Raw genomic sequence first — 26,456 nt, forward strand, 5'->3', positions numbered from 1 at the left:
CAATAATAATAATAATAATAATAATAATAATAATAATAATAATAATAATAATATCATTAATAATAATAATAATAACAATAATAATAATAATATCATTAATAATAATAATAATAATAATAATAATAATAATAATAATAATAATAACAATGATAATGATAATGCTGTTACAGCGACTACTACTACTACTACTACTACTACTACTACTACTACTACTACTACTACTCCCACCTCCGTCTCTCTCTCTCTCTCTCTCTTCACTGATATTAGGAGGCTTTAACCATGGCCTTCTAAAAGGAGAAGGCCTGTGCATAGGGGGCGTGGCGTCAGCCTACGTCACGGGGAATGGACGATGGATAGCGACCTGCTTGTATGACAACTCGGGAGCTATCTGGAGAATCTGGCAGCGAGCCGGGTTACCGGGTCGCGACCGGGGTCCGGGAATGACCAGTTTGGGATGGCCTTGACCCTGAAGAGAACCCCTGATTTACTGCGGCATATTCAACAGCATATTGCCGAGACTTTAGGATAAATACGTGATTATAGTGACAACACAATGCCGGGGAAGTGTTACGTGCCTCTCTGCAGAGGAAATTATGATAGTGATTCTCGTGTTAAAAATCCAAAGCTGCTGGCCGCATGGGTCCGGGCCATTCACCGCGAGGATACTTTTGTTCCCACAAACCAAACCAAAGTAAGTATATTAAGTTATTCGTATAATTATGTTATATGTATCTTTCTTTGCCCGGCTACACTGTGGATTTAATCAGGCTACTTTTGATGTAACTCACAAGACATTAGAGAAGTATTGGAATCTAATTGTTATTATTAATGTGGCGGGGAGCTGATGAAAACAATGGCTCTCCAGTATTTTCTTATACTGTGAAGGAGGACGGCTATTTTTTTAATGGCATTACTGTTATGAATATTGTTACTAAGGTCCTGATAAAATTCAAGCATCAGCTTTCTCACAAAAAAAAAAAACCTAACTAGAAATTAAAGACACCCACATTTTAATTTAGTTACCCGGCCATATGTCCCGTGTACTGAATTTTCTTTAATAATTTTTAATAGCCAAATACAATTCTTTTTGACACACACACACACACACACACACATATATATATATATATATATATATATATATATATATATATATATATATATATAGAGAGAGAGAGAGAGAGAGAGAGAGAGAGAGAGAGAGAGAGAGAGAGAGAGAGAGAGAGAGAGAGAGAGAGAGAGAGTCAATTCATTTGCTATGCAAGTCAATGTCATGAATTATTTCCCTATGAAACTGTTTTTAGTATTGCACTCATTATCTATGTAATTGCTTTCAGTATTAAATAATTGTTATTTGAAGACTGAAGGACAATTACTAAAGAGCAGATAATTTTTAAATATAAATAAAGTGACCAGTTTAACATCTGAATTTAATCTATGGAAATATTTAATTATATATATATATATATATATATATATATATATATATATATATATATATATATATATATATATATATATATATATATATATATGGTGTGTGTGTGTGTATATATATATATATATATATATATATATATATATATATATATATATATATATATATATATATATATATATATATATATATATATATATATATATTTAAGGTACATATGGGCAGGAAATTTTCTCTTATACATGTTTGGTTGAAGGTGATAGCTAACTCAGCGTTATATATCTTCTTGAGTAAGTTCACTTTATTTCTTAAGAGTGTCTTGTTCTCTTTTGATAAGACTGAGATGACATCTCCATATGGTGTCATCGTTGTCGCCAGATCGCGATTTCGGGTCCTTGACCCTTCTTCAGTGGCAGGAGTGGAGCTGTGTCCGTCTAGAGGTCACGAGTGAGAATGACTTCACTACGTTCGTAAGATTTACCCCCTAAATAGGGGGACAGGGCCTTTGCTCAAAGGCAGCCCTGTAAGGGGGAGCGGGCAATTTAAGTCCCGGCGGGTGTCGGGACGCCTCCGCCTCCGCCACAGCCACGGGTAACAACCGGCGAGCAGCGACTGTGTGTTCAGACTTCACTACGCTGAAGATTTATCCCCTAGGACAACTAGGGAAAACGGGCCTTAGTCTGGAGACGGCCCGTTAAGAGGAATGCCTGGTGTTTATCTGGGTGGTGCGTAGCTTACTGCTAAGCGTTCTAGGGCCTCCTCTCGCAGGTGGAAAAGGAGTGCTGGGGCCGATCGCCCCTCCGGGTTCGCCGCTAGGTCTCTAGTAGCAGGGCACTCGAGGAGGTAGTGCAGGAGCGGGCAGTCCTGCTTTTCCTCACAGTGCTCACACTCCCGCCATCTGATGTCGTCGGGGTCGAGCTCGGAGAGGCACTTATACCCCAAGCGGAGGCGGCGTAAGAGAACACTGACGGGGCGAGGGTGGGAGGCTTCCAGTCGCCAGCGTCCCATATCAGTGGCGGCCGCGTACCAGGAGCTCGATGGGGAGTCTGCCGCTACTGAGTGCTCCAGTTCAGTAGTTATGCTACGCCCGGCCTTGGACAGCATGGTTGTTCGGAGGAGGCCCAAGCTGGGTGGCAGGTGGATCGTCACCGCAGGGAGGAGGGTTGCATCCTTAGCCGCCGCGTCAGCCGCGTCATTACCCCCGACTCCAGAGTTTCTAGGGAGCCAGTTGAGGGTAACCCGTCTGCCGGTGGATTCTAAGGCCTCTAGTGTTCGCCAGATGGAGGTGGTGAGGCGGATGTTGTCAGCTACTCGGTCGCGGCTGATGGCGTGTAGAGCAGCCATGGAGTTACTGTGGATAACCACAGGCCCCGCTACAGTTTCCTCCGCGTGAAGGAGGGCCATCGAGATGGCTACCAATTCTGCCTGGGTAGAGGAGCAGCCATTGGCCAGGCGGAATAAAGCAGTGGTCCCCCCACCAACAAAGGCAGCGCCAACAGCCCCCGTTAGATGGTGAACAGAGCCGTCAGTGAAGTATACTACGGTCTGAGGGGGCAGCGCACCCGACCCGACTCGCAGCTTCACGCCTCATGACTTCGTTGGGCAGCAGCGACTTCTTGGCAGGTAGTGGACGCAGAGAGAGGTCGAACGGCCGAGGACTCCAAGGAGGAGGGGGGACATAAGCCGGCACAGGGAGATCGGGGGGCGGTGTTAGTAAGTGTGCCAGGCCATGCACACTCAGCAGCCCAGCGACGGCGGACGGCCACGTTTCCCGTTGGAAGAGGCGGGGGTCGTGGTGAAGGGACTGGCGCACCCGCTCCGCGAGGGGAGCTGCCTCTGGCCGACGCAACAGGGTAATCAGGTTCACGAGACCGAGCTGTCGGACCCTCTCCGTGACAGAGCATATGAAGGCCTCCGCTCGAAGGCAGATGCACTTCGCCCAGCGAGGTGCACCAAGGAGCGTCCTGAGAGCGGAGTTCTGGGCGGTCTCTAGGGGTTCCAGGGGTGCGGGAGGCACTGTCAAGAGAGATGGTGTGGCGTAGTCCATGCAGGACCGGACAGCGCTCACGTAGTAGGAGCGGAGGACCCGGTCGTTCGCCCCGCATGAGCGCCCCGCCAAGGCCCTCATTGTGTTGACTCAGGCCATCATTTTGACCCGGATGGAGGCCACATAAGGTCGGAAGGAGAGGCGGGAGTCAATCATCATCCCCAGATATGTGAAGTGGGGAACCCAGGGGACAGGCACGTCGTTCACGAGGAAAGGCGCCGGAGGGGTGGAGTACCGGAAGGCCATGGCCTTTATCTTCGCCGGGTTGGGGACAAGGCCGAGGAGAGAGCAGGAGTCAAGGAGGAGGCGAAGCATGGCGCGAGCTCGAGACACGTGGCGGGATCTGGAAGCGACGATGGCAATGTCGTCCGCATAACTGAGAACTCTGACCTGCTCATTCGTGTGGAGGGCGACAAGGTGCTCTACAAGGAGATTGAATAGCAGAGGGCTGAGGATGCCCCCTTGCGGAGTCCCGTTGTCGAAGGACTGCACGCCACATGTTGTGCCCTGGTAGCGGACAGAAGCAGTGCGTCCCTGGAGATATTCCCCAACCCAGCTGAGGAGGCGGCCACAAACGCCTTTTGCTGCTAGGGTCGACAGAATAGCCGCCGTGGAGGCCAGTTCAAAGGCCTTCTCGAGGTCGAGAAATACGACGACCGCCTTGCAGCCAGTGATGCGGGATAAGAGGGTCGACACACAGTCCCTCATGCCTCTGCCCCGGCGGAAGGCGAACAGGTGGTGGTGGAGGGGACCATTCCAAGCGGGAATGAAGGATCCGCTCCATTGTTTTGCCCAGGCAGCTGAGGAGGGATATTGGGCGGTGCTGCGTGGTGTCCCCGGCTTTCGGGATGGGGACAATCGTGTCTTTTCCAAGCAGCTGGGACGGCGCGGGAGGCGTAGGAGAGGTTGAACAAGTGGAGCAGTTCATTCTCCATGGCAGGGCCGGCGTTCTGGAGCATGGAATAACTAACCCTGTCTGCTCCCGGCGATGTATTCCGCCCCGGAATAGCGCGCCGGAGTTCGTGCGGTTGTATAGCGGCGTCAGTTGGGTGGGGTAAGAGGCAGGCCCGCTGATACTCCAGCCATCTCCCTGGGTTTACTTGCTGCTGTCGCAACCTCGTCGCGGGGGGAAGGCGTGCCATAGAAGCCCTTGACGCAAAGAGCATGGCGAGGCGGTCAGCTTCCTCTTGAGCCCGGGGGTGTAGGGCTGGTCTAGAGACGGCCCCCCGGTCGACCACGCGAATTTTCCGCCACAGGAGGGACACAGGTGTGGTGGAGTCCAGGGAGGCGCACCATGCAAGCCAATGCTCCTACTTCACTCTGTCAACGGTCTCCCTGGCTAAGCGGACAGCAGCTCTGAGGAGGCGGCGGGTCTCCTCGGTGTTGGCCCGACGGTTAAGGGGGAACGGAACGGGTAGGTAAAAAATATTCATAAAAAAAAAAGTTTTGAATATTTTTGCCTCAAACTTCTCTATTATGTTTAAAATCATGTTTCAGATACTATCCCAAAGGTAGAACCTGCTAATTGGTCAGGTCATGACCTCATGAGGTCAAGACTTTAAAAATCAGCGTAAAATACAGTTTTCGTTTTAGAGTTACGAAATTTTGCATGGTAGTAGTTGAATGTTGTAGAAATATTTACAAGTAGCGGTTTTGCTAAATTTTGTATAGTTCGCGAGTAATCGCTGTCGCAATTTCATGTAAATCGTTACGTCACAATTTTTTACCAAAAAAACACTCAAAAACCATTTTCTTTTCAATATTTCAAAAAACCGCTACTTGTAAATGTAGATACACCCAAAATGTATAAGTGTAGTGATTTTCATCAAGCTCCATGGAGTATTCTTTGCAGAACTGATTTTGAAGTTATTTTTGTGGTTTTGAGAACACGCGTTTAAAGTTTTCACATTACATATTTTGTTAGTTATTGCATTTATTTATTGCACGATTACATTCATTTTTACATATATGCACTACAAACATATACTACACACTAATATAATATGTAATAGTCAAAAGTTATCAATATAATGTATTTACAATAAGGAAATGCATTCTTTTCTCAACCGCGTATTTCTCCAGTGACTGACAGTGGGTCCCATGAGTTGATGATTCTTCGCGCTTTTAGCGGACCGTATTAGGGTCCTCACTGCTGGGGTGTCTTCACAGTGTCAAATCATTGTTGAGGGGTCTTGTTTTACCAGACATTCATTTTTCTTCCACACTCACACCTGGCAAAACGTGTGGCCCACTCAATCACATTGTCTATGTCTACAATTCTGTATCTTCTGTGACTTGTTTCTTTTATCTCCACTTCAGGCACATTGTCAAGTTTAAAACTTGATCGTGAGGCAGGATTTGATGTCTGTTGGGGTGATGTGGTTGGCAGAGGTGGAAGAGGGGGTGTGGCGCTGGCCGGATCAGCTGGTTGATGACGTAGCGCCGCCCTGAGCCTCGCTGCAGGCCCCGCCTCCCGCCTCGTGTTGTTCTCTCCTCTCTCTCCTCTTCCTGCTTCTCTCCTCTGTCATCTTCTTCATGCGCTCTTTCTCTTTCTTTGTCAGTCCCATGGTTGAAAGTCTGGTAGAGAAAGAGTTCTCAGCGCTTCTAAACAGTAAGGCACAACAGGAACGAGTGTAGAGACAAAGAAGCCTCCTCTCTCTACGACGACACAATGGTCACTGGCTCAGTTTGGCTGAGTGAGTCACTGCTGCCTCCCTCCCTCCCCTCCACACTACCACGTGGGTACCATATCGGCGTATCCCACCAAGCCTAAGTGAAGAAAATACAGCAGAAACTCCTTGTACATAAGATTTAAAGTCCACCCGGGCGTGTAAATGTCTGCGCACCGCGTCCCTTTAAAACGTTTTCCCAGCCGCTCCCATTGTTCTCATAGTCATATATGTTTTTTTAGATAGTTTTCCTATGAAAATATGTAAAAAAAAAAAAAAAAGTATTCTTGACCCCATTTTTCCATTCCAGCTGTTTTAAGCCTCCTCGCCATGTTGACTTGGTGGTTCACCTCCCGGACCTCCACGGAATAGTACCACCTGTCCCTGTGAAGCAGAGGTGGACGTTTGGACAGGGGGATGGCGGAGTCTGCCGCGGAATGGAAGGCTGCGACCAGGCGGGCCTCGGCAGCGTCGACAGCATCAGGGCGGGGGTGTTCGGCCAGGTAGGTGTCAAGACACTGACTGAATTTAACCCAGTCAGCCCTGCGGAGGTTCCAACGAGGAGGTCGGGGCGGGAGGACAGGCGGCTGAATAGGGAAAGTGGTCACCGTGGCGATGTGGTCGCTCACAAGGTGGTGATGGAGCGACCAGCCCGCGTCAACCTCCAAGGGCCGCGACACGAAGGAGAGGTCCAAAACTCCCCCCGCGAGGTGCGTCGGCTCGCCAGTGTTGAGGAGCGCCACCCCGGGGGCCTCCTCAAGGGTGGCAGCGAGAAGGCGCCCCGCACGATTACGCCTCGTGGCTCCCCACCGCTCGTGGTGGGCGTTGAAATCCCCTCCGACGAACGTGGGCTCCTCGTCGGCAAGGGAGAACAGCTCGCTAAAGTCAGGGTCCTCCGCCGTCTGCCCACTGTATACGCAGTAGAAGGTGAGTAGCGTCAGGTTGATGTTGACGGCGACCGCTAATACCTCCACGCCGTCGCCGCAAGCCACGGGGTGAGGCACTCGTGAACAAGGAAGTGAATCCTTGACCAAGATACAACACCCGCGTGTCCGACCGGCCACGGCAGGGAAGTAAAAAGACTTGTAGCCGCGGAAGGAGAGGACGCGGTGTTCCGGCAGCAGTGTCTCTTGGAGGAGAACCACGTCGTGGGAGTCACGGGCTAACGTAGCACGCAGGAGGTTGGCCTTCGCGCGGACGCCATTGACGTTCCACTGTAGGACCGAGAGGTGGCGGGCACCTACAGGGACATCGTCCTGGAGCGCGGGTCCCTGTTCATTACCGGGCGGGTCAGCAGCCCGGTCGTGGGCAGGGAGGTGGGAGCAGGCGGCGGCGTTTCCAACCGAGGAAGCTGGGCGGTTGCGACTGTCGGGGGCGTCGTCAGAGGCGCTAGGGGCCCCGCGCGCGTGAGGGCAGGAGGCTTCGAGGGGGCGGATGCCAGAGCAGGTGGGGGCGGTGTGGGTGGAGTTGGAGACGGCCCGCCGAGAGAGTTGGTTTGCGTAGGTGGAGTGGCAGCCTGCCTGGCTGGCGTCTCTGGGAAGAGACTTCCCACCACTTCCTTCGCCGCGTCCGAGAAGACCTTCGGTTCTACGTCCGACTTCAGTACGGACGCAATGATCCTCCCGAAGCCCTCCAACAGGCCCACCATCACCTCCCTCGTGATGAGGATGTGGCCCGGAGGAGCGGCGGCGGGAGCCGCTGTGGTGATGGAGCGGGGCTGGCTGGTGGTGGGCTGGGGATGGTGAGCGGGTGCGCGGGGTGGATGGCTGGGCACCTGGCGAGCGGTGTGCTGTGTCGGCGGAGGCGGAGGCGGCGGCAGGCGTTGGGGAGTGAGAGGAGGGAAACTCTCCTCGTACCTGGCGGGCGGAGGGGGGGCAGGAGGCGCCTGATCGGCTGGCTGGGGGAGGTGGGCCGTCGGGACCTCCGTTGGCGCGGGAGGCAGCTGGCTGCCCCAGCGGAAGGTGCCGGGAGGAGCCGGGCGGTGGGTGACAACCCAACGCTGTTGCACTATGCGTTGCCTGTCCACCAGAGCACGCCTGTTGGTGCAATTCTTGTTCCAGACGTGGTGCTCCTGATGGCAGTTCGGGCACTTGCTGGTGATCTCTTGACTCGCCTTGTATTTGGTGAGGCACCGCTCCGTGTCGTGTCTCGCCGAGCAGATGCCACATACCGGAGGGCGGCTGCACCTGGCCCGATGGTGACCGAACTGCTGGCAGTTGTAGCATCGGAGCGGTTCCTTGCTGTAGGGGCGGGTGTAAAATAACCCCCAGCTTCCCAAATCCAGAGAGCCCGGCAGCGGCCCCGCGACGGTGATAAACACCTGATCATGAGACATCGCGGTACCAGGTACCGGTACCGGTTGCCGCGAGGAATCGATTCCTCGCGGTACCAGGTACCGGTACCTGGTACCGCGAAGTCTCATGATCACTTGGGTGCCGGGAAGCGTCATGATCACTCGGCACTGCGTATTGCCGCTAGTACCGGTACCGTTTGGATCTTAGTGACGCTCGGCGCTCGCCCACCTCCATGTGGTATGGGCCCTGTGTGGAGACGCTGAGTCACTGCCTCACTGACCGTCCCCCCAAGTTCCCACCATTTTGTCCTGCTTTCCGTTTCCATCACAGCTCCCGTTTCCATTATTTTATTATTTGATTTATTTATTGGAGTTACTGGATAATTCTTCATGTCCGATTCCTTTTATTTTTTAGTTTGCTAATAAATATTGTTATTGTTATTAGACTATGATCGAGTACATCCATAATAATTATACATGCTATTTTTTTTTCGAAAAAATAAATATTCACCTCATTCAGAGAGAGAGAGAGAGAGAGAGAGAGAGAGAGAGAGAGAGAGAGTTTTCTTTACAAGAAATTTATTTGGGAATTTCATCAAAAGTCATTGAGATAAAAAAATACTCCTTCGGGTACCGGTACCGGTACCGGTACTAACGGTACCTGAGTTTTCGGTACCAGTACTACCGGTACTCAAATTAACGGTACTTACCCATCCCTACCAATGAACTTCACTACCTTCTTTAAAGATTTACCCCCATATAGGGGAACAGGGCCTTCGTCCAAAAGGCGGCCCTGTAAGGGGGAGCGAGCAATGCAAGCTCGTTGCGGGTGTAGGGACGCCTCCGCCGCCGCCACAGCCACGGGTAACAGCCGGCGAGCAGCGACGGAGGCACGGGCCCTCCGGGCAGGCGCCCAGGAGCAGCCCGTAGCGGTGCACGTGCGAGCAGCCGACCAGTCGACTATAACTGCAGAGGGGTGGCCCAAAGCGAGGATGACCACGCGGGTCACCGCGCCTCTGCAGAAGGGCCACCCGGCTGCTCGCCCGAGGAGTGCTGGCGTTCCACTGAACTTCACTACCTTCCTTAAAGATTTACCCCCCATATAGGGGGACAGGGCCTTCGGCCAAAAGGCGGCCCGTAAGGGGGAGCGAGCAATGCAAGCTCGTTGCGGGTGTAGGGACGCCTCCGCCGCCGCCACAGCCACGGGTAACAGCCGGCGAGCAGCGACGGAGGCACGGGCCCTCCGAGCAGGCGCCCAGGAGCAGCCCGTAGCGGTGCACGGGCGAGCAGCCGACCAGTCGACTATAACCGCAGAGGGGTGGCCCAAAGCGAGGATGACCACGCGGGTCACCGCGCCTCTGCAGAAGGGCCACCCGGCCGCTCGCCTGAGGAGTGCTGGCGGTCCACTGACTTCACTACTCCTCAAAGATTTATCCCCTAGTATCACTAGGGGAAACGGGCCCTTGTCCTTAGACGGCCCATTAAGAGTGCAAAAATGCTCCCTCCCTGCGCGGGGGAGCATGGGCTAATCCTATTGGCGGCCCGTAGCAGGATGCCGACAGACCTACTCTATCGGCGATCGAAATCTAGCCGACCGAGTCGGTCTGTCGACGAGGACTGGCGTGTCTCTGACTTCACTACTTCTTTAGGATTTACCCCCTAAATAGGAGGACAGGGCCTTTGCACAAAGGCGGCCCTGTAACGGGGGATGGGCAATTTAAGTCCCGGCGGGTGTAGGGACGCCTCCGCCGCCGCCACAGCCACGGGTAACAGCCGGCGAGCAGCGACGGAGGCACGGGCTCTCTGGGCATGCGCCCAGCAGACACCCGTAGCGGTGCACGGGCGAGCAGCCGACCGGGCGACTTGACTGCTGCGGGGGGGCCCAAAGCGATGATGACGACGCGGGTCTACCGCGCCGCCGCAGAAGGGCCACCCAGCTGCTCGCCCGAGGAGTGCTGGCGTCCCACTGACTTCACTACTTCTTCTTCTTTGGGGATTTACCCCCTAAATAGGGGGAACGGGCCTTTGTCAAAAGCGACGGCCCGTCGCAGGTGGGAACCCGCCGGCTGGCGTGCCGGCGGTTGTAGGGACGCCTCCGCCGCCGCCACAGCCACGGGTAACAGCCGGCGAGCAGCGACGGAGGCACGGGCTCTCCGGGCAGATGCCCAGTAGACACCCGTAGCGGTACTCGTGCGAGCAGCCGACTAGTCGACTTGACTGCGGAGGGGTGGCCCAAAGCGAGGATGACCCCACGGGTCCATCTCGTCTCTGCAGAAGGGCCACGCGGCTGCTCGCCCGAGGAGTGCTGGCGTTCCACTGACTTCACTACTCCTCCTCAAAGATTTATCCCCTAGTATCACTAGGGGAAACGGGCCCTTGTTCTAAGACGGCCCGTTAAGAGTGCAAAAATGCTCCCTCCCTGCGCGGGGGAGCACGGGCTAAGCCTATTGGCGGCCCGTAGCAGGATGCCGACAGACCGACTCTATTGGCGATCGAAATTTAGCCGACCGAGTCGGTCTGTCGACAAGGACTGGCGTGTCTCTGACTTCACTACGTCCGCGCTGGCCTTTTATACAGGCTAGGCAATCGCTAATTGGCTGAGCGCCTCAGCGGCGGATTTTCTTTTCATGCTCGGAAGTGCTTGTAAGTCTAGGTGCTGGATGTTCAAGCTTGGCTCCATTTCCTTGATGTAGAGAGCTTCCAGGATGGGAAGGCGTCTCATATCGGTACAGGTCGTGATGATTTCGGTGTTCTTTTTCTAGTATTTCTCTTGTGAGGGTCCTGTTGTGTTCTTTTCTCATGTGGGTCTTCGGTGCTCCTGATGCTAGGTGGTAGGTAAGGCGTCTACTTAGCTTCATTGTCGTCATGCCAATATAGGATGTGTTAAGGGCTGCACAGTTCCTTTGGTTGCAGGAGAACCTATATACAACATGAGTAGTAACAAATGTACGGAAGTGGGGGTAATTGGAAGTGGGGGGGACTGGAAGTGGGGGTTGGGGGGGTCAGCGGTCAGCGGGGGGGTTACGGAAGAGGGGGTATCTGGACCCCCCCCCCACACATCTCTTTTTTTTACCCCCCTCACCCCCTCTCGGACTAGCGTACGGAAGCGAGAGGGTGACGGGAGTAGGGGTGCCCAGCAGGGAGGGAGGGGGGGGGTGACGGGAGAAGGGGTACTTGAAGGGTTAAGATAAAATCTTTGACCCTCGAATGACCACGAGATTATAATCACGGAAAAGGTTAAGGACATTAGGTTAATGACCAGGCTGAAATATGAATTTACTCTCTAATGCAAGTCCGAAAATATAATAAAAAATCGCCATTGAACGTAAGACTCGATAAATTTTTAAGTTTTTGCTGGATGTATTGTATCATTATCTTCTTATTTTTCATTTCTCAACTTGTTTTTTCTTATTTCTTTCCTCAACTTATATATATTTTTTTTTACTCCGGTTATTTGGTGCCATCTAACCCTAAACACTGCAGCACCAAGTCTTTTTTTTCTTCTGATTTTGCATTAATTAATGTCTTATATCTCATTTCTTAACTTCTTTCTTCTTATTTCTTTTCTCAACTTGCATTTCTTTATATTTTCTGCCTGCTCTTCGATGTCATATGACCTTAGACGTTGCCGCATCGAGTTTACCTTTTTCCGTGAAAAGGGATCGTAATGTGTGTGTGTGTGTGTGTGTGTGTGTGTGTGTTCCATTCCCCTCCGATTCTTGAGAAATCTGCGGCTAGCTCGAAATTTTGTGGGCCATCTTTTTTAGCCGATTATATGCTCCGAAGCGGAATTTAGTGAGGATTCTTATGGTATCTTCAAATTCCTCATACGTCTATTAGTTCCCGAGTTACACCGAGAAAACTGATTTTTTTTTCTCTCGTCAGAGTAGCCTAACAAATAAAAATCACTCATTAATTAATGTCTTATATCTCATTTCTTAACTTATTTCTTCTTATTTCTTTTCTCAACTTCCATTTCTTTATATTTTCTGCCTGCTCTTCGGTGTCATATGACCTTAGACGTTGCTGCATCGAGTTTACCTTTTTCCGTGAAAAAGGGATCATGTGTGTGTGTGTGTGTGTGTGTGTGTGTGTGTGTGTGTGTTCCATTCCCCTCTGATTCTTGAGAAATCTGCTGCTAGCTCGAAATTTTGTGGGCCAACTTTTTTAGCCGAATATATGTTCCGAAGCGGAATTTAGTGAGGATTCTTATGGTATCTTCAAATTCCTCATACGTCTATTAGTTCCCGAGTTACACCGAGAAAACTGATTTTTTTTCTCTCGTCAGAGTAGCCTAACAAATAAAAATCACTCAAAGCTCCTCATCTACATTCCTTAGAAAGATTGCCATATGTTACTATTAAAAAACTTATCCCAACAACTGCAAATTTGATGCACTTTCATTTTTTTTCTTCTGATTTTGCATTAATTAATGTCTTATATCTCATTTCTTAACTTCTTTCTTCTTATTTCTTTTCTCAACCTGCATTTCTTTATATTTTCTGCCTGCTCTTCGGTGTCATATGACCTTAGACGTTGCCGCATCGAGTTTACCTTTTTCCCTAGATCAAGATAGCGCTCAACCGAAGGCAACCCAGAAATACCTCAGTGAGTCAGTGGAGGGAAGGGAGAGCGATGTGAGAGGGAAAGTGTACGTGTATGTGTGTGTGTGTGTGTGTGTGTGTGTGTGTGTGTGTGTTCCCCTCTGATTCTTGAGAAATTTGCGGCTAGCTCGAAATTTTGTGGGTCAACTTTTTTAGCCGAATATATGTTCCGAAGCGGAATTTAGTGAGGATTCTTATGGTATCTTCAAATACGTCTATTAGTTCCCGAGTTACACCGAGAAAACTGAATGTTATTCTCTCGTCAGAGTAACCTAACAAATAAAAATCACTCAAAGCTCCTCATCTACGTTCCTTAGAAAGATTGCCATATGTTACTATTAAGAAACTTATCCCAACAACTGCAAATTTGACGCACTTTCATCGAAAACTTAATTTTTAATAATTTTTTATTTACTTTTATGGTGCGTTTCGCGTCATCGTCCGCCAGAACCTTTTACCCTTGATGACATGAAATGCGTCATCGTGCGCGAGAGGGTTAAATAAGTCAGATTTATCTCAAATTCACTGTCTGGGCCAGACAAATATTCGGAAAAGAGAAGGCAAACCAGTTTGTAGATATATATAAATATGCTGTATATTCACGTCCTTATGGATATCTTCTTGTTGATTAGGGTATAAATACTCCTGAATCCCTACAGTTTCGCTCAAACATTGTTGGAGAGCCTCCCAGGTGAACGCGTATTCCAATGGTGAACTCCAGGAAAAAGGAACTCTTACACGTTCTATACTCCCAACATAACGAACCCTATGGTTTAAGCTCTCAGCTACTTCTGATCTTACTCTCTTAAGCCTTTGCAGTTACTTTCTTAAACCCTCGAAGTCCGCCTTCCTGAAGTCAGGTATTAAGTGTTGTTTCTGCTGACTCTATCCTCCCATTTAATATTAAATTTAATTTCCTTATGATCACTGTTACCTAATGAACCCCCAACCTCAATGTTGCTTATTATGTCCTCTTTATTAGTTAACAACAAATCCAAAATATTTTCTTCCCTCGTTGGTGTTCTAATTAACTGCTTAAGGAAACTATCCTACGGCGGTAAATGAAAAAGAACCATGCAGCATGGAAAAACTGCATGGAAATTTGTGTGCCTGTGAGAACAAGACAACGCTTGCTGAGCACCCAATGATGATCACAAGACTAAGATTCCCACCTGCGGGATATACTGTGAAATTTATTAATCATGCTAAAGCATATGAGCCGTCTTATTTAGCATTCTATGTCTTTGAGAGTATTCTCGTAAAGCCTTCTTCGAATGGGTGTAAAGAGACATCACTTTGCCATAGCGTATGCTTACATTATAGTGAATAGAAACGGAGAAACAGTAGAAAGCGGATCCTATTGTGGAAGTAATGCTGTAAACCATTTTAGCTGAACACACACTGTTTTGTATATAGAACGAACTTACATTAGCTGAACTCACACTGTTTTGTATATAGAACGAACTTACATTAGCTGAACTCACACTGTTTTGTATATAGAACGAACTTACATTAGCTGAACTCACACTGTTTTGTATATAGAACGAACTTATATTAGCTGAACTCACACTGTTTTGTATATAGAACGAACTTACATTAGCTGAACTCACACTGTTTTGTATATAGAACGAACTTACATTAGCTGAACTCACACTGTTTTGTATATAGAACGAACTTACATTAGCTGAACTCACACTGTTTTGTATATATAGAACGGTCTTACATTAGCTGAACTCACACTGTTTTGCATATAGAACGAACTTACATATTAGCTGAACTCACACTGTTTTGAATATAGAACGAACTTACATTAGCTGAACCCGCACTGTTTTGTATATAGAACGAACTTACATTAGCTGAACTCACACTGTTTTGATTATAGAACGAACTTACATTAGCTGAACTCGCACTGTTTTGTATATAGAACGAACTTACATTAGCTGAACTCACACTGTTTTGAATATAGAACGAACTTACATTAGCTGATCTCACACTGTTTTGAATATAGAACGAACTTACATAAGCTGAACCCACACTCCTGGAAGAAGCTAAAATTTTCTAAAGGCTACAATAAAATCAATATGACCGATGAAGATACGGCACGTCACAATGAACAAACTCACTGTCTTCTCTGTAAATACGGGTTTTAAAAGGTAAAGGAGTAAAACATCATGACCATGAAAAATCAGGAAACAATTACATTGAAGCTTATTGTAATAGATGCAACCTTCAAATGAAAAAAATCACAAATTGCAGCGCACTCTCATTGCACATTATGCGGATTACGACATGACGTTAATCCCGCGTGAATTAACGCTACCTGACTTTGAAAATCAAACTAAGACCAAAACATTCAGTTCAGAAATGCCATGAAGTCATCATAAATGACTTGAGATTTATTGACACGTATGTCTTTGTCTGGTTCACTCGCGGCTTTAGCGAACCAATTCATCAGCACTGGGAACGAGCCCATGTGCACACAACAGATGTTGAAAGATGTGCCAGCACCTGCGTTACCATTATTGATCAAGAGAAAGCAGGTTTTTTGTTATGACTATATGGATTCGATGGAACGACTTTCTGAGACACGTCTTCCATCCCGCGAAGATTTTTTTCAATTCGCTTCAAGAAGCAGAACTTTCCGAAAGTGATTATAAACATGCTCAGAATGTTTGGAAAGTAGCTGGGTGTCAGAGCCTGATGGACTATTTGTTGCTTAATGTAAAAGTGGATGTTGGCCTTCTATGTGATGTCTTCCTAGAGTGGAGAGGTATTTTGAAAACCCAGTGGAGGTTGGATATTGTAAATTATGTTAGCCTGCCAGGATTTGCCTATGACTCTTTTTTGTTAAAAACACAGCAGGAATTAGAGATGCTTAGTAGCCCACACATATATCATTGCATTCAAACAAATGTGCGTGGGGGCTACACAAGTGTTGTGCGTCGTTTTGTACGCACCAATAACATCTACACGAACCCTCAGTTTAATCCAAAACATGATAGAAACACTTTCCTTTCATATCTTGACTTCAACAGTCTTTATCCCACTGTAATGCAAGAGAAGTTACCATGTGGAGATATGAGAAAACTAGATGAAACAGAAATGCACTGGTTTTTGAGCGGGAGGGGGGCTAGGTCAGTCAAACAACCGATGGCGATTTTGGATACCTCATTCTGTGCGATACTGAGGCTGTCTCACGTGAAGTCATTGAGAAAACGGATGACCTCCCACTGACCATCAGAAGACACAATATCATCAATAGAGATATATCGTCAGCCGCACACGAATGGTATGAAGAAGAAAACCGTCCAGTACCGTGTAAGAACATAAAACAGATTGGAACACATGTTGCTCAGGAGAAAATGATGTTTGCTCTGTCCCTCCTTAAACTGCTTATTCAACTAGGCCGGGTTGTTAAAAAGTGCATGCTATTTATATGTTTAAGCAAAAGCACTTTCTTGCGGGCTTCATTCAGGATAACATAGAAGCCCGCAAAAGTGCTACTTGCCCTATCAAGAAAATTGCAATCAAGTGTATTTCAAACTGCATTTTTGATCGATTCCTGATGAACGCGGCCAAATATAGTGAAGACATAGATATTGTCACCAACCGCGAAAAGTTTTTGAAGCTGGTCCGAAGTCCTTACTTTAAACGCGTTGTACCCCTCAATGATGGTCATGTAGTTGTAGTTCGCCATAAGAAATATTCACAGGTGAATCATCCAAACTGCATTGGCTACTACGTCCTAGAGCTGTCCAAGCTGCGACTATATGATTTCTTTTACAGTATCATGAAGGCTCATTTTTTTTTTTTTTTTTTTTTTTTTTTTACAGCAAAGGAGACAGCTCAAGGGCACAAAAAAGTAAACATTAATAAAAAAAAAAGCCCGCTACTCGCTGCTCCCAAAAAGAATCCAAAGAGGTGGCCGAAAGATAAGTCAGTTTCGGGAGGAGAGGTGTCCTGATACCCTCCTCTTGAAAGAGTTCAAGTCGTAGGCAGGAGGAAATATAGATGAAGGAAGATTGTTCCAGAGTTTACCAGCGTGAGGGATGAAAGAGTGAAGATGCTGGTTAACTCTTGCATAAGGGGTTTGGACAGTATAGGGATGAGCATGAGTAGAAAGTCGAGTGCAGCGGGGCCGCGGGAGGGGGGGAGGCATGCAGTTAGCAAGTTCAGAAGAGCAGTCAGCGTGGAAATATCGATAGAAGATAGAAAGAGAGGCAACATTGCGGCGGAATTTAAGCGGTAGAAGACTATCAGTATGAGGAGGAGAGCTGATGAGACGAAGAGCCTTTGCCTCCACTCTGTCCAGAAGAGCTGTGTGAGTGGAGCCCCCCCACACATGAGATGCATACTCCATACGAGGGCGGACAAGGCCCCTGTATATGGACAGCAACTGTGCAGGGGAGAAGAACTGGCGGAGACGGTACAGAACGCCCAGCCTCGAGGAAGCTGATTTAGTAAGAGATGAGATATGAAGTTTCCAGTTGAGATTTTGAGTTAAGGATAGACCGAGGATGTTTAGTGTTGAGGAAGGTGATAGCTGGGTGTTGTCAAAGAATAGGGGATAGTTGTTTGGAAGATTGTGTCGAGTGGATAGGTGGAGAAAAAGTGTTTTGAGGCGTTGAAGGACACCAGGTTCTTCTTGCCCCAATCGGAAATAATAGTAAGGTCTGAGGCTAAGCGTTCTGCAGCCTCCAGCCTTGAGTCGTTAAGTTCCTGAAGGGTGGGTCTTCTAGTAAAAGAAGTTGAATAATGCAGAGTGGAATCATCGGCGTAGGAATGGATAGGACAGTTCGTTTTGGAAAGAAGATCATCAATGAACAACAGAAAAAGAGTGGGAGATAGGACTGAACCCTGTGGGACACCACTGTTAATTGATTTAGGTGAAGAACAGTGACCGTCTACCACGGCAGAAATAGAACGGTCAGAAAGGAAACTGGAGATAAAGGTACAGAGAGAAGGATAGAAACCGTAGGAGGGTAGTTTAGAAAGCAAAGATTTGTGCCAGACCCTATCAAAAGCTTTTGATATGTCCAGCGCAATAGCAAAAGTTTCACCGAAACGGCTAAGAGAGGATGACCAAGAGTCAGTTAAGAAGGCTAGGAGATCACCAGTAGAACGCCCCTTGCGGAACCCATACTGGCGATCAGATAGAAGGTCCGAAGTGGAAAGGTGCTTTTGAATCTTACGGTTAAGGATTGATTCAAAAGCTTTAGATAGACAAGAAAGTAAAGCAATAGGACGGTAGTTTGAGGGATTGGAGCGGTCACCCTTCTTAGGTACAGGCTGTGTGAAGGCATACTTCCAGCAAGAAGGAAAGGTAGATGTTGACAGGCAGAGGCGAAAGAGTTTGACCAGGCAGGGTGACAGCACGGAGGCACAGTTTTTAAGGACAATAGGAGGCACTCCATCAGGTCCATAAGCCTTCTGAGGATTGAGGCCAGAGAGGGCATAGAAAACATCATTTTGAAGAATCTTTATAACAGGCATAAAGGAGTCAGAGGGGGGATGAGTAGGAGGAATATGCCCAGAATCGTCCAGAGTGGAGTTTTTAGAAAAAGTTTGAGAGAAGAGTTCAGCCTTAGAGATAGATGAGACGGCAGTGTTGCCGTCAGGACTGAGGAGTGGAGGGAAAGATGAAGAAGTGAAGTTGGAGGAGATGTTTTTGGCTAGATGCCAGAAGTCACGGGTCATTACGGGGATCGGGCGAAACTAGTGTATTGTGACACTGATTCCTTAATAACAGAAACTGAAACTCCTGATCTATTAACAGAGTACTCGCAGGAACCCTTTAAAAGCTATATAGACACAAGTAACTTTAGCTCCTCACATTCCTTGTACAACACAGACAACAAAGGCAAGCTCGGATTTCTCAAGTCTGAAGTGAGGGAAAGAACCATCTCAGAATTTGTAGGTGTAAGACCAAAGTGCTACTCCATCTTCTTGGCAGACGGTGACCGGGTGAGTTCAGCTAAGAGCGTTCCAAAGCTCATAAAGAAAAAAAATTGCTCATCAGCGATACAAAGACGTCCTATTCCAGAAGCAAACATTTACCTTTGGCTATCAGGGATTCACAGTGCGTAATGGACGAATGAGTACAGTAAAATATCCCAAGAGAGGGATATCTGTAGTTGAGGACAAAAGATACTACTTTAGCACCTTGGAGTCACGATCTTACGGTCATCCCGATAATTCTACAGAGGTAGAGGAGGAGGAAGAAGAGAAGGAGGCTGTAATCATAATTTGACCAAATTCCAATAAACATTGAGTTTGTTTGACTTGTTTATATGCCCTTTATCAAAAAATGGATGAAAAAAAAAAAATGATTGTCTTAAAATTTATTCGATTTGTGGAAACATGTAGATAAAACGCGTCTATGTTTCGATCTGGCTCATATAAAAAATAAAAAAAAGACTCGCGAAATGTGCGCGGCGGCGGCAGCAGCGGGCCCTGCGGCGACATCATGCGACGACAGGATGCGACGGGATTGCGTGGGCTCGGGTCGGGGCGGGGCGGGGCGACAGCACGCTACCAAGTTATACTAAAAGAGAAATGAGACACTGGATTTGTCTCTACTAAGAGCCGGACATGATAGTGTTCTTAGATAGTTATGCTCTCGACCTCAAATTATACTCTGATTATTTTAAATATATTGCTTACCCTGGGCTCAGGATATATAAAAATGCATTTCGACTTCAAAGCACGCGAAGCGATGTGTGCGGGGCTTATGTCGTGTACTTTGCCTACAATGTTTCACACTTGGGTGTAAGAGAAACTCTTGAAAAAATATGTATGGAGTTTTCCAAGACCGAATATTCGAGGAATGATGAACACGTGATGAGATTCGCTTACAGCAAGTTTATAATGCCCGTATGACATCAAACATTTAACACGTGTTCATAAAAAAGTAAGTATTGACTTTATTGATTTTTCATATTGAAGTGTATTACATTCCATGAAGCTATTCTCAGCATAAATAATTTTCTAGTTCCTTTATCGCGGTTTGTATAACACGCTTAAATCAGTGGTCTGGCTCCATACAGGACCTCACTCGTCACCACCACTAGCCCCAGTGCTGCCGCCCCGCCCCGACCCGACCCGCCCCGCCCCGCCCCGAGCCCACGCAATCCTGTCGCATCCTGTTGTCGCATGATGTCGCCGCAGGGCTCGCTGCTGCCGCCGCCGCGCACATTTCGCGAGTCTTTTTTTTATTTTTTATATGAGCCAGATCGAAACATAGACGCGTTTTATCTACATGTTTCCACAAATCGAATAAATTTTAAGACAATCATTGTTTTTTTTCATCCATTTTTTGATAAAGGGCATATAAACAAGTCAAACAAACTCAATGTTTATTGGAATTTGGTCAAATTATGATTACAGCCTCCTTCTCTTCTTCCTCCTCCTCTACCTCTGTAGAATTATCGGGATGACCGTAAGATCGTGACTCCAAGGTGCTAAAGTAGTATCTTTTGTCCTCAACTACAGATGTCCCTCTCTTGGGATATTTTACTGTACTCATTCGTCCATTACGCACTGTGAATCCCTGATAGCCAAAGGTAAATGTTTGCTTCTGGAATAGGACGTCTTTGTATCGCTGATGAGCAATTTTTTTTCTTTATGAGCTTTGGAACGCTCTTAGCTGAACTCAACCGGTCACCGTCTGCCAAGAAGATGGAGTACCACTTTGGTCTTACACCTACAAATTCTGAGATGGTTCTTTCCCTCACTTCAGACTTGAGAAATCCGAGCTTGCCTTTGTTGTCTGTGTTGTACAAGGAATGTGAGGAGCTAAAGTTACTTGTGTCTATATAGCTTTTAAAGGGTTCCTGCGAGTACTCTGTTAACAGATCAGGAGTTTCAGTTTCTGTTATTAAGGAATCAGTGTCACAATACACTAGTTTCGCCCGATCCCCGTAATGAGCCTTCATGATACTGTAAAAGAAATCATATGGTCGCAGCTTGGACAGCTCTAGGACGTAGTAGCCAATGCAGTTTGGATGATTCACCTGTGAATATTTCTTATGGCGAACTACAACTACATGACCATCATTGAGGGGTACAACGCGTTTAAAGTAAGGACTTCGGACCAGCTTCAAAAACTTTTCGCGGTTGGTGACAATATCTATGTCTTCACTATATTTGGCTGCGTTCATCAGGAATCGACCAAAAATGCAGTTTGAAATACACTTGATTGCAGTTTTCTTGATAGGGCAAGTAGCACTTTTGCGGGCTTCTATGTTATCCTGAATGAAGCCCGCAAGAAAGTGCTTTTGCTTAAACATATAAATAGCATGCACTTTTTAACAACCCGGCCTAGTTGAATAAGCAGTTTAAGGAGGGACAGAGCAAACATCATTTTCTCCTGAGCAACATGTGTTCCAATCTGTTTTATGTTCTTACACGGTACTGGACGGTTTTCTTCTTCATACCATTCGTGTGCGGCTGACGATATATCTCTATTGATGATATTGTGTCTTCTGATGGTCAGTGGGAGGTCATCCGTTTTCTCAATGACTTCACGTGAGACAGCCTCAGTATCGCACAGAATGAGGTATCCAAAATCGCCATCGGTTGTTTGACTGACCTAGCCCCCCTCCCGCTCAAAAACCAGTGCATTTCTGTTTCATCTAGTTTTCTCATATCTCCACATGGTAACTTCTCTTGCATTACAGTGGGATAAAGACTGTTGAAGTCAAGATATGAAAGGAAAGTGTTTCTATCATGTTTTGGATTAAACTGAGGGTTCGTGTAGATGTTATTGGTGCGTACAAAACGACGCACAACACTTGTGTAGCCCCCACGCACATTTGTTTGAATGCAATGATATATGTGTGGGCTACTAAGCATCTCTAATTCCTGCTGTGTTTTTAACAAAAAAGAGTCATAGGCAAATCCTGGCAGGCTAACATAATTTACAATATCCAACCTCCACTGGGTTTTCAAAATACCTCTCCATTCTAGGAAGACATCACATAGAAGGCCAACATCCACTTTTACATAAAACAACAAATAGTCCATCAGGCTCTGACACCCAGCTACTTTCCAAACATTCTGAGCATGTTTATAATCACTTTCGGAAAGTTCTGCTTCTTGAAGCGAATTGAAAAAAATCTTCGCGGGATGGAAGACGTGTCTCAGAAAGTCGTTCCATCGAATCCATATAGTCATAACAAAAACCTGCTTTCCCTTGATCAATAATGGTAACGCAGGTGCTGGCACATCTTTCAACATCTGTTGTGTGCACATGGGCTCGTTCCCAGTGCTGATGAATTGGTTCGCTAAAGCCGCGAGTGAACCAGACAAAGACATACGTGTCAATAAATCTCAAGTCATTTATGATGACTTCATGGTATTTCTGAACTGAATGTTTTGGTCTTAGTTTGATTTTCAAAGTCAGGTAGCGTTAATTCACGCGGGATTAACGTCATGTCGTAATCCGCATAATGTGCAATGAGAGTGCGCTGCAATTTGTGATTTTTTCATTTGAAGGTTGCATCTATTACAATAAGCTTCAATGTAATTGTTTCCTGATTTTTCATGGTCATGATGTTTTACTCCTTTACCTTTTAAAACCCGTATTTACAGAGAAGACAGTGAGTTTGTTCATTGTGACGTGCCGTATCTTCATCGGTCATATTGATTTTATTGTAGCCTTTAGAAAATTTTAGCTTCTTCCAGAAGTGTGGGTTCAGCTTATGTAAGTTCGTTCTATATTCAAAACAGTGTGAGATCAGCTAATGTAAGTTCGTTCTATATTCAAAACAGTGTGAGTTCAGCTAATGTAAGTTCGTTCTATATACAAAACAGTGCGAGTTCAGCTAATGTAAGTTCGTTCTATAATCAAAACAGTGTGAGTTCAGCTAATGTAAGTTCGTTCTATAAACAAAACAGTGCGGGTTCAGCTAATGTAAGTTCGTTCTATATTCAAAACAGTGTGAGTTCAGCTAATATGTAAGTTCGTTCTATATGCAAAACAGTGTGAGTTCAGCTAATGTAAGACCGTTCTATATATACAAAACAGTGTGAGTTCAGCTAATGTAAGTTCGTTCTATATACAAAACAGTGTGAGTTCAGCTAATGTAAGTTCGTTCTATATACAAAACAGTGTGAGTTCAGCTAATGTAAGTTCGTTCTATATACAAAACAGTGTGAGTTCAGCTAATATAAGTTCGTTCTATATACAAAACAGTGTGAGTTCAGCTAATGTAAGTTCGTTCTATATACAAAACAGTGTGAGTTCAGCTAATGTAAGTTCGTTCTATATACAAAACAGTGTGAGTTCAGCTAATGTAAGTTCGTTCTATATACAAAACAGTGTGGGTTCAGCTAAAATGGTTTACAGCATTACTTCCACAATAGGATCCGCTTTCTACTGTTTCTCCGTTTCTATTCACTATAATGTAAGCATACGCTATGGCAAAGTGATGTCTCTTTACACCCATTCGAAGAAGGCTTTACGAGAATACTCTCAAAGACATAGAATGCTAAATAAGACGGCTCATATGCTTTAGCATGATTAATAAATTTCACAGTATATCCGCAGGTGGGAATCTTAGTCTTGTGATCATCATTGGGTGCTCAGCAAGCGTTGTCTTGTTCTCACAGGCACACAAATTTCCATGCAGTTTTTCCATGCTGCATGGTTCTTTTCATTTCCGCCGTAGGATAGTTTCCTTAAGCAGTTAATTAGAACACCAACGAGGAAGAAAATATTTTGGATTTGTTGTTAACTAATAAAGAGGACATAATAAGCAACATTGAGGTTGGGGTTCATTAGGTAACAGTGATCATAAGGAAATTAAATTTAATATTAAATGGGAGGATAGAGTCAGCAGAAACAACACTTAATACCTGACTTCAGGAAGGCGGACTTCGAGGGTTTAAGAAAGTAACTGCAAAGGCTTAAGAGAGTAAGATCAGAAGTAGCTGAGAGCTTAAACCATAGGGTTCGTTATGTTGGGAGTATAGAACGTGTAAGAGTTCCTTTTTCCTGGAGTTCACCATTGGAATACGCGTTCACCTGGGAGGCTCTCCAACAATGTTTGAGCGAAACTGTAGGGATTCAGGAGTATTTATACCCTAATCAACAAGAAGATATCCATAAGGACGTGAATATACAGCATATTTATATATATCTACAAACTGGTTTGCCTTCTCTTTTCCGAATATTTGTCTGGCCCAGACAGTGAATTTGAGATAAATCTGACTTATTTAACCCTCTCGCGCACGATGACGCATTTCATGTCATCAAGGGTAAAAGGTTCTGGCGGACGATGACGCGAAACGCACCATAAAAGTAAATAAAAAATTATTAAAAATTAAGTTTTCGATGAAAGTGCGTCAAATTTGCAGTTGTTGGGATAAGTTTCTTAATAGTAACATATGGCAATCTTTCTAAGGAACGTAGATGAGGAGCTTTGAGTGATTTTTATTTGTTAGGTTACTCTGACGAGAGAATAACATTCAGTTTTCTCGGTGTAACTCGGGAACTAATAGACGTATGAGGAATTTGAAGATACCATAAGAATCCTCACTAAATTCCGCTTCGGAACATATATTCGGCTAAAAAAGTTGACCCACAAAATTTCGAGCTAGCCGCAAATTTCTCAAGAATCAGAGGGGAACACACACACACACACACACACACACACACATACACGTACACTTTCCCTCTCACATCGCTCTCCCTTCCCTCCACTGACTCACTGAGGTATTTCTGGGTTGCCTTCGGTTGAGCGCTATCTTGATCTAGGGAAAAAGGTAAACTCGATGCGGCAACGTCTAAGGTCATATGACACCGAAGAGCAGGCAGAAAATATAAAGAAATGCAGGTTGAGAAAAGAAATAAGAAGAAAGAAGTTAAGAAATGAGATATAAGACATTAATTAATGCAAAATCAGAAGAAAAAAAATGAAAGTGCATCAAATTTGCAGTTGTTGGGATAAGTTTTTTAATAGTAACATATGGCAATCTTTCTAAGGAATGTAGATGAGGAGCTTTGAATGATTTTTATTTGTTAGGCTACTCTGACGAGAGAAAAAAAATCAGTTTTCTCGGTGTAACTCGGGAACTAATAGACGTATGAGGAATTTGAAGATACCATAAGAATCCTCACTAAATTCCGCTTCGGAACATATATTCGGCTAAAAAAGTTGGCCCACAAAATTTCGAGCTAGCAGCAGATTTCTCAAGAATCAGAGGGGAATGGAACACACACACACACACACACACACACACACACACACACACACACACATGATCCCTTTTTCACGGAAAAAGGTAAACTCGATGCAGCAACGTCTAAGGTCATATGACACCGAAGAGCAGGCAGAAAATATAAAGAAATGGAAGTTGAGAAAAGAAATAAGAAGAAATAAGTTAAGAAATGAGATATAAGACATTAATTAATGAGTGATTTTTATTTGTTAGGCTACTCTGACGAGAGAAAAAAAAATCAGTTTTCTCGGTGTAACTCGGGAACTAATAGACGTATGAGGAATTTGAAGATACCATAAGAATCCTCACTAAATTCCGCTTCGGAGCATATAATCGGCTAAAAAAGATGGCCCACAAAATTTCGAGCTAGCCGCAGATTTCTCAAGAATCGGAGGGGAATGGAACACACACACACACACACACACACACACACACACATGATCCCTTTTTCACGGAAAAAGGTAAACTCGATGCGGCAACGTCTAAGGTCATATGACATCGAAGAGCAGGCAGAAAATATAAAGAAATGCAAGTTGAGAAAAGAAATAAGAAGAAAGAAGTTAAGAAATGAGATATAAGACATTAATTAATGCAAAATCAGAAAAAAAAAAGACTTGGTGCTGCAGTGTTTAGGGTTAGATGGCACCAAATAACCGGAGTAAAAAAAATATATATAAGTTGAGGAAAGAAATAAGAAGAAACAAGTTGAGAACTGAGAAATAAGAAGATAATGATACAATACATCCAGCAAAAACTTAAATAATTTATCGAGTCTTACGTTCAATGGCGATTTTTTATTTTATTTTCGGACTTGCATTAGAGAGTAAATTCATATTTCAGCCTGGTCATTAACCTAATGTCCTTAACCTTTTCCGTGATTATAATCTCGTGGTCATTCGAGGGTCAAAGATTTTATCTTAACCCTTCAAGTACCCCTTCTCCCGTCACCCCCCCCCCCCCCTCCCTCCCTGCTATGCACCCCTACTCCCGTCACCCTCTCGCTTCCATACGCTAGTCCGAGAGGGGGTGAGGGGGGGGGGTGAAAAGGTAAAAGAGATGGGTGTGTGTGTGTGTGTGTGTGTGGGGGGTCCAGATACCCCCTCTTCCGTAACCCCCCCGCTGACCGTTGACCCCCCCAACCCCCACTTCCAGTCCCCCCCACTTCCAATTACCCCCACTTCCG

At 46.0% G+C, this 26,456-nt stretch overlaps 2 protein-coding genes across 2 annotated transcripts in view; one reads left to right on the plus strand and one right to left on the minus strand.

Annotated features, from left to right (window-relative positions):
• Positions 1 to 26,456, plus strand: part of LOC126983884 (receptor-type tyrosine-protein phosphatase F-like) — a 334,247-nt gene that overhangs the window by 305,751 nt on the left and 2,040 nt on the right. Inside the window, exon 28 of the transcript XR_007736281.1 lies at positions 6,465 to 6,657. The gene's annotated coding sequence lies outside the window, so the exon portion shown is untranslated. The remainder of the gene's footprint in view (positions 1 to 6,464; positions 6,658 to 26,456) is intronic.
• LOC126982938 (uncharacterized) lies at positions 7,395 to 8,489 on the minus strand. The gene is made up of 2 exons (XM_050835217.1): positions 8,011 to 8,489; positions 7,395 to 7,875 (listed from the first exon to the last, which is right to left on the minus strand). The coding sequence occupies exons 1-2, from the start codon at positions 8,487 to 8,489 to the stop codon at positions 7,395 to 7,397; spliced, it is 960 nt and encodes a 319-aa protein (XP_050691174.1).

This window comes from Eriocheir sinensis, chromosome 5 (assembly GCF_024679095.1).
Source record: "Eriocheir sinensis breed Jianghai 21 chromosome 5, ASM2467909v1, whole genome shotgun sequence".
In the NCBI taxonomy this organism is placed as follows: domain Eukaryota; kingdom Metazoa; phylum Arthropoda; class Malacostraca; order Decapoda; family Varunidae; genus Eriocheir; species Eriocheir sinensis.

What these genes read in the sequence shown, in the direction of transcription:
- LOC126982938 (XM_050835217.1), bottom strand. Translation starts at nt 8,489, where the DNA reads ATGTCTCATGATCAGGTGTTTATCACCGTCGCGGGGCCGCTGCCGGGC. An exon ending in GCCCCCCCTCCGCCCGCCAG is followed by an intron (nt 7,876 to 8,010) that starts GTACGAGGAGAG and finishes GCCCACCACCAG; the next exon opens with CCAGCCCCGCTCCATCACCA.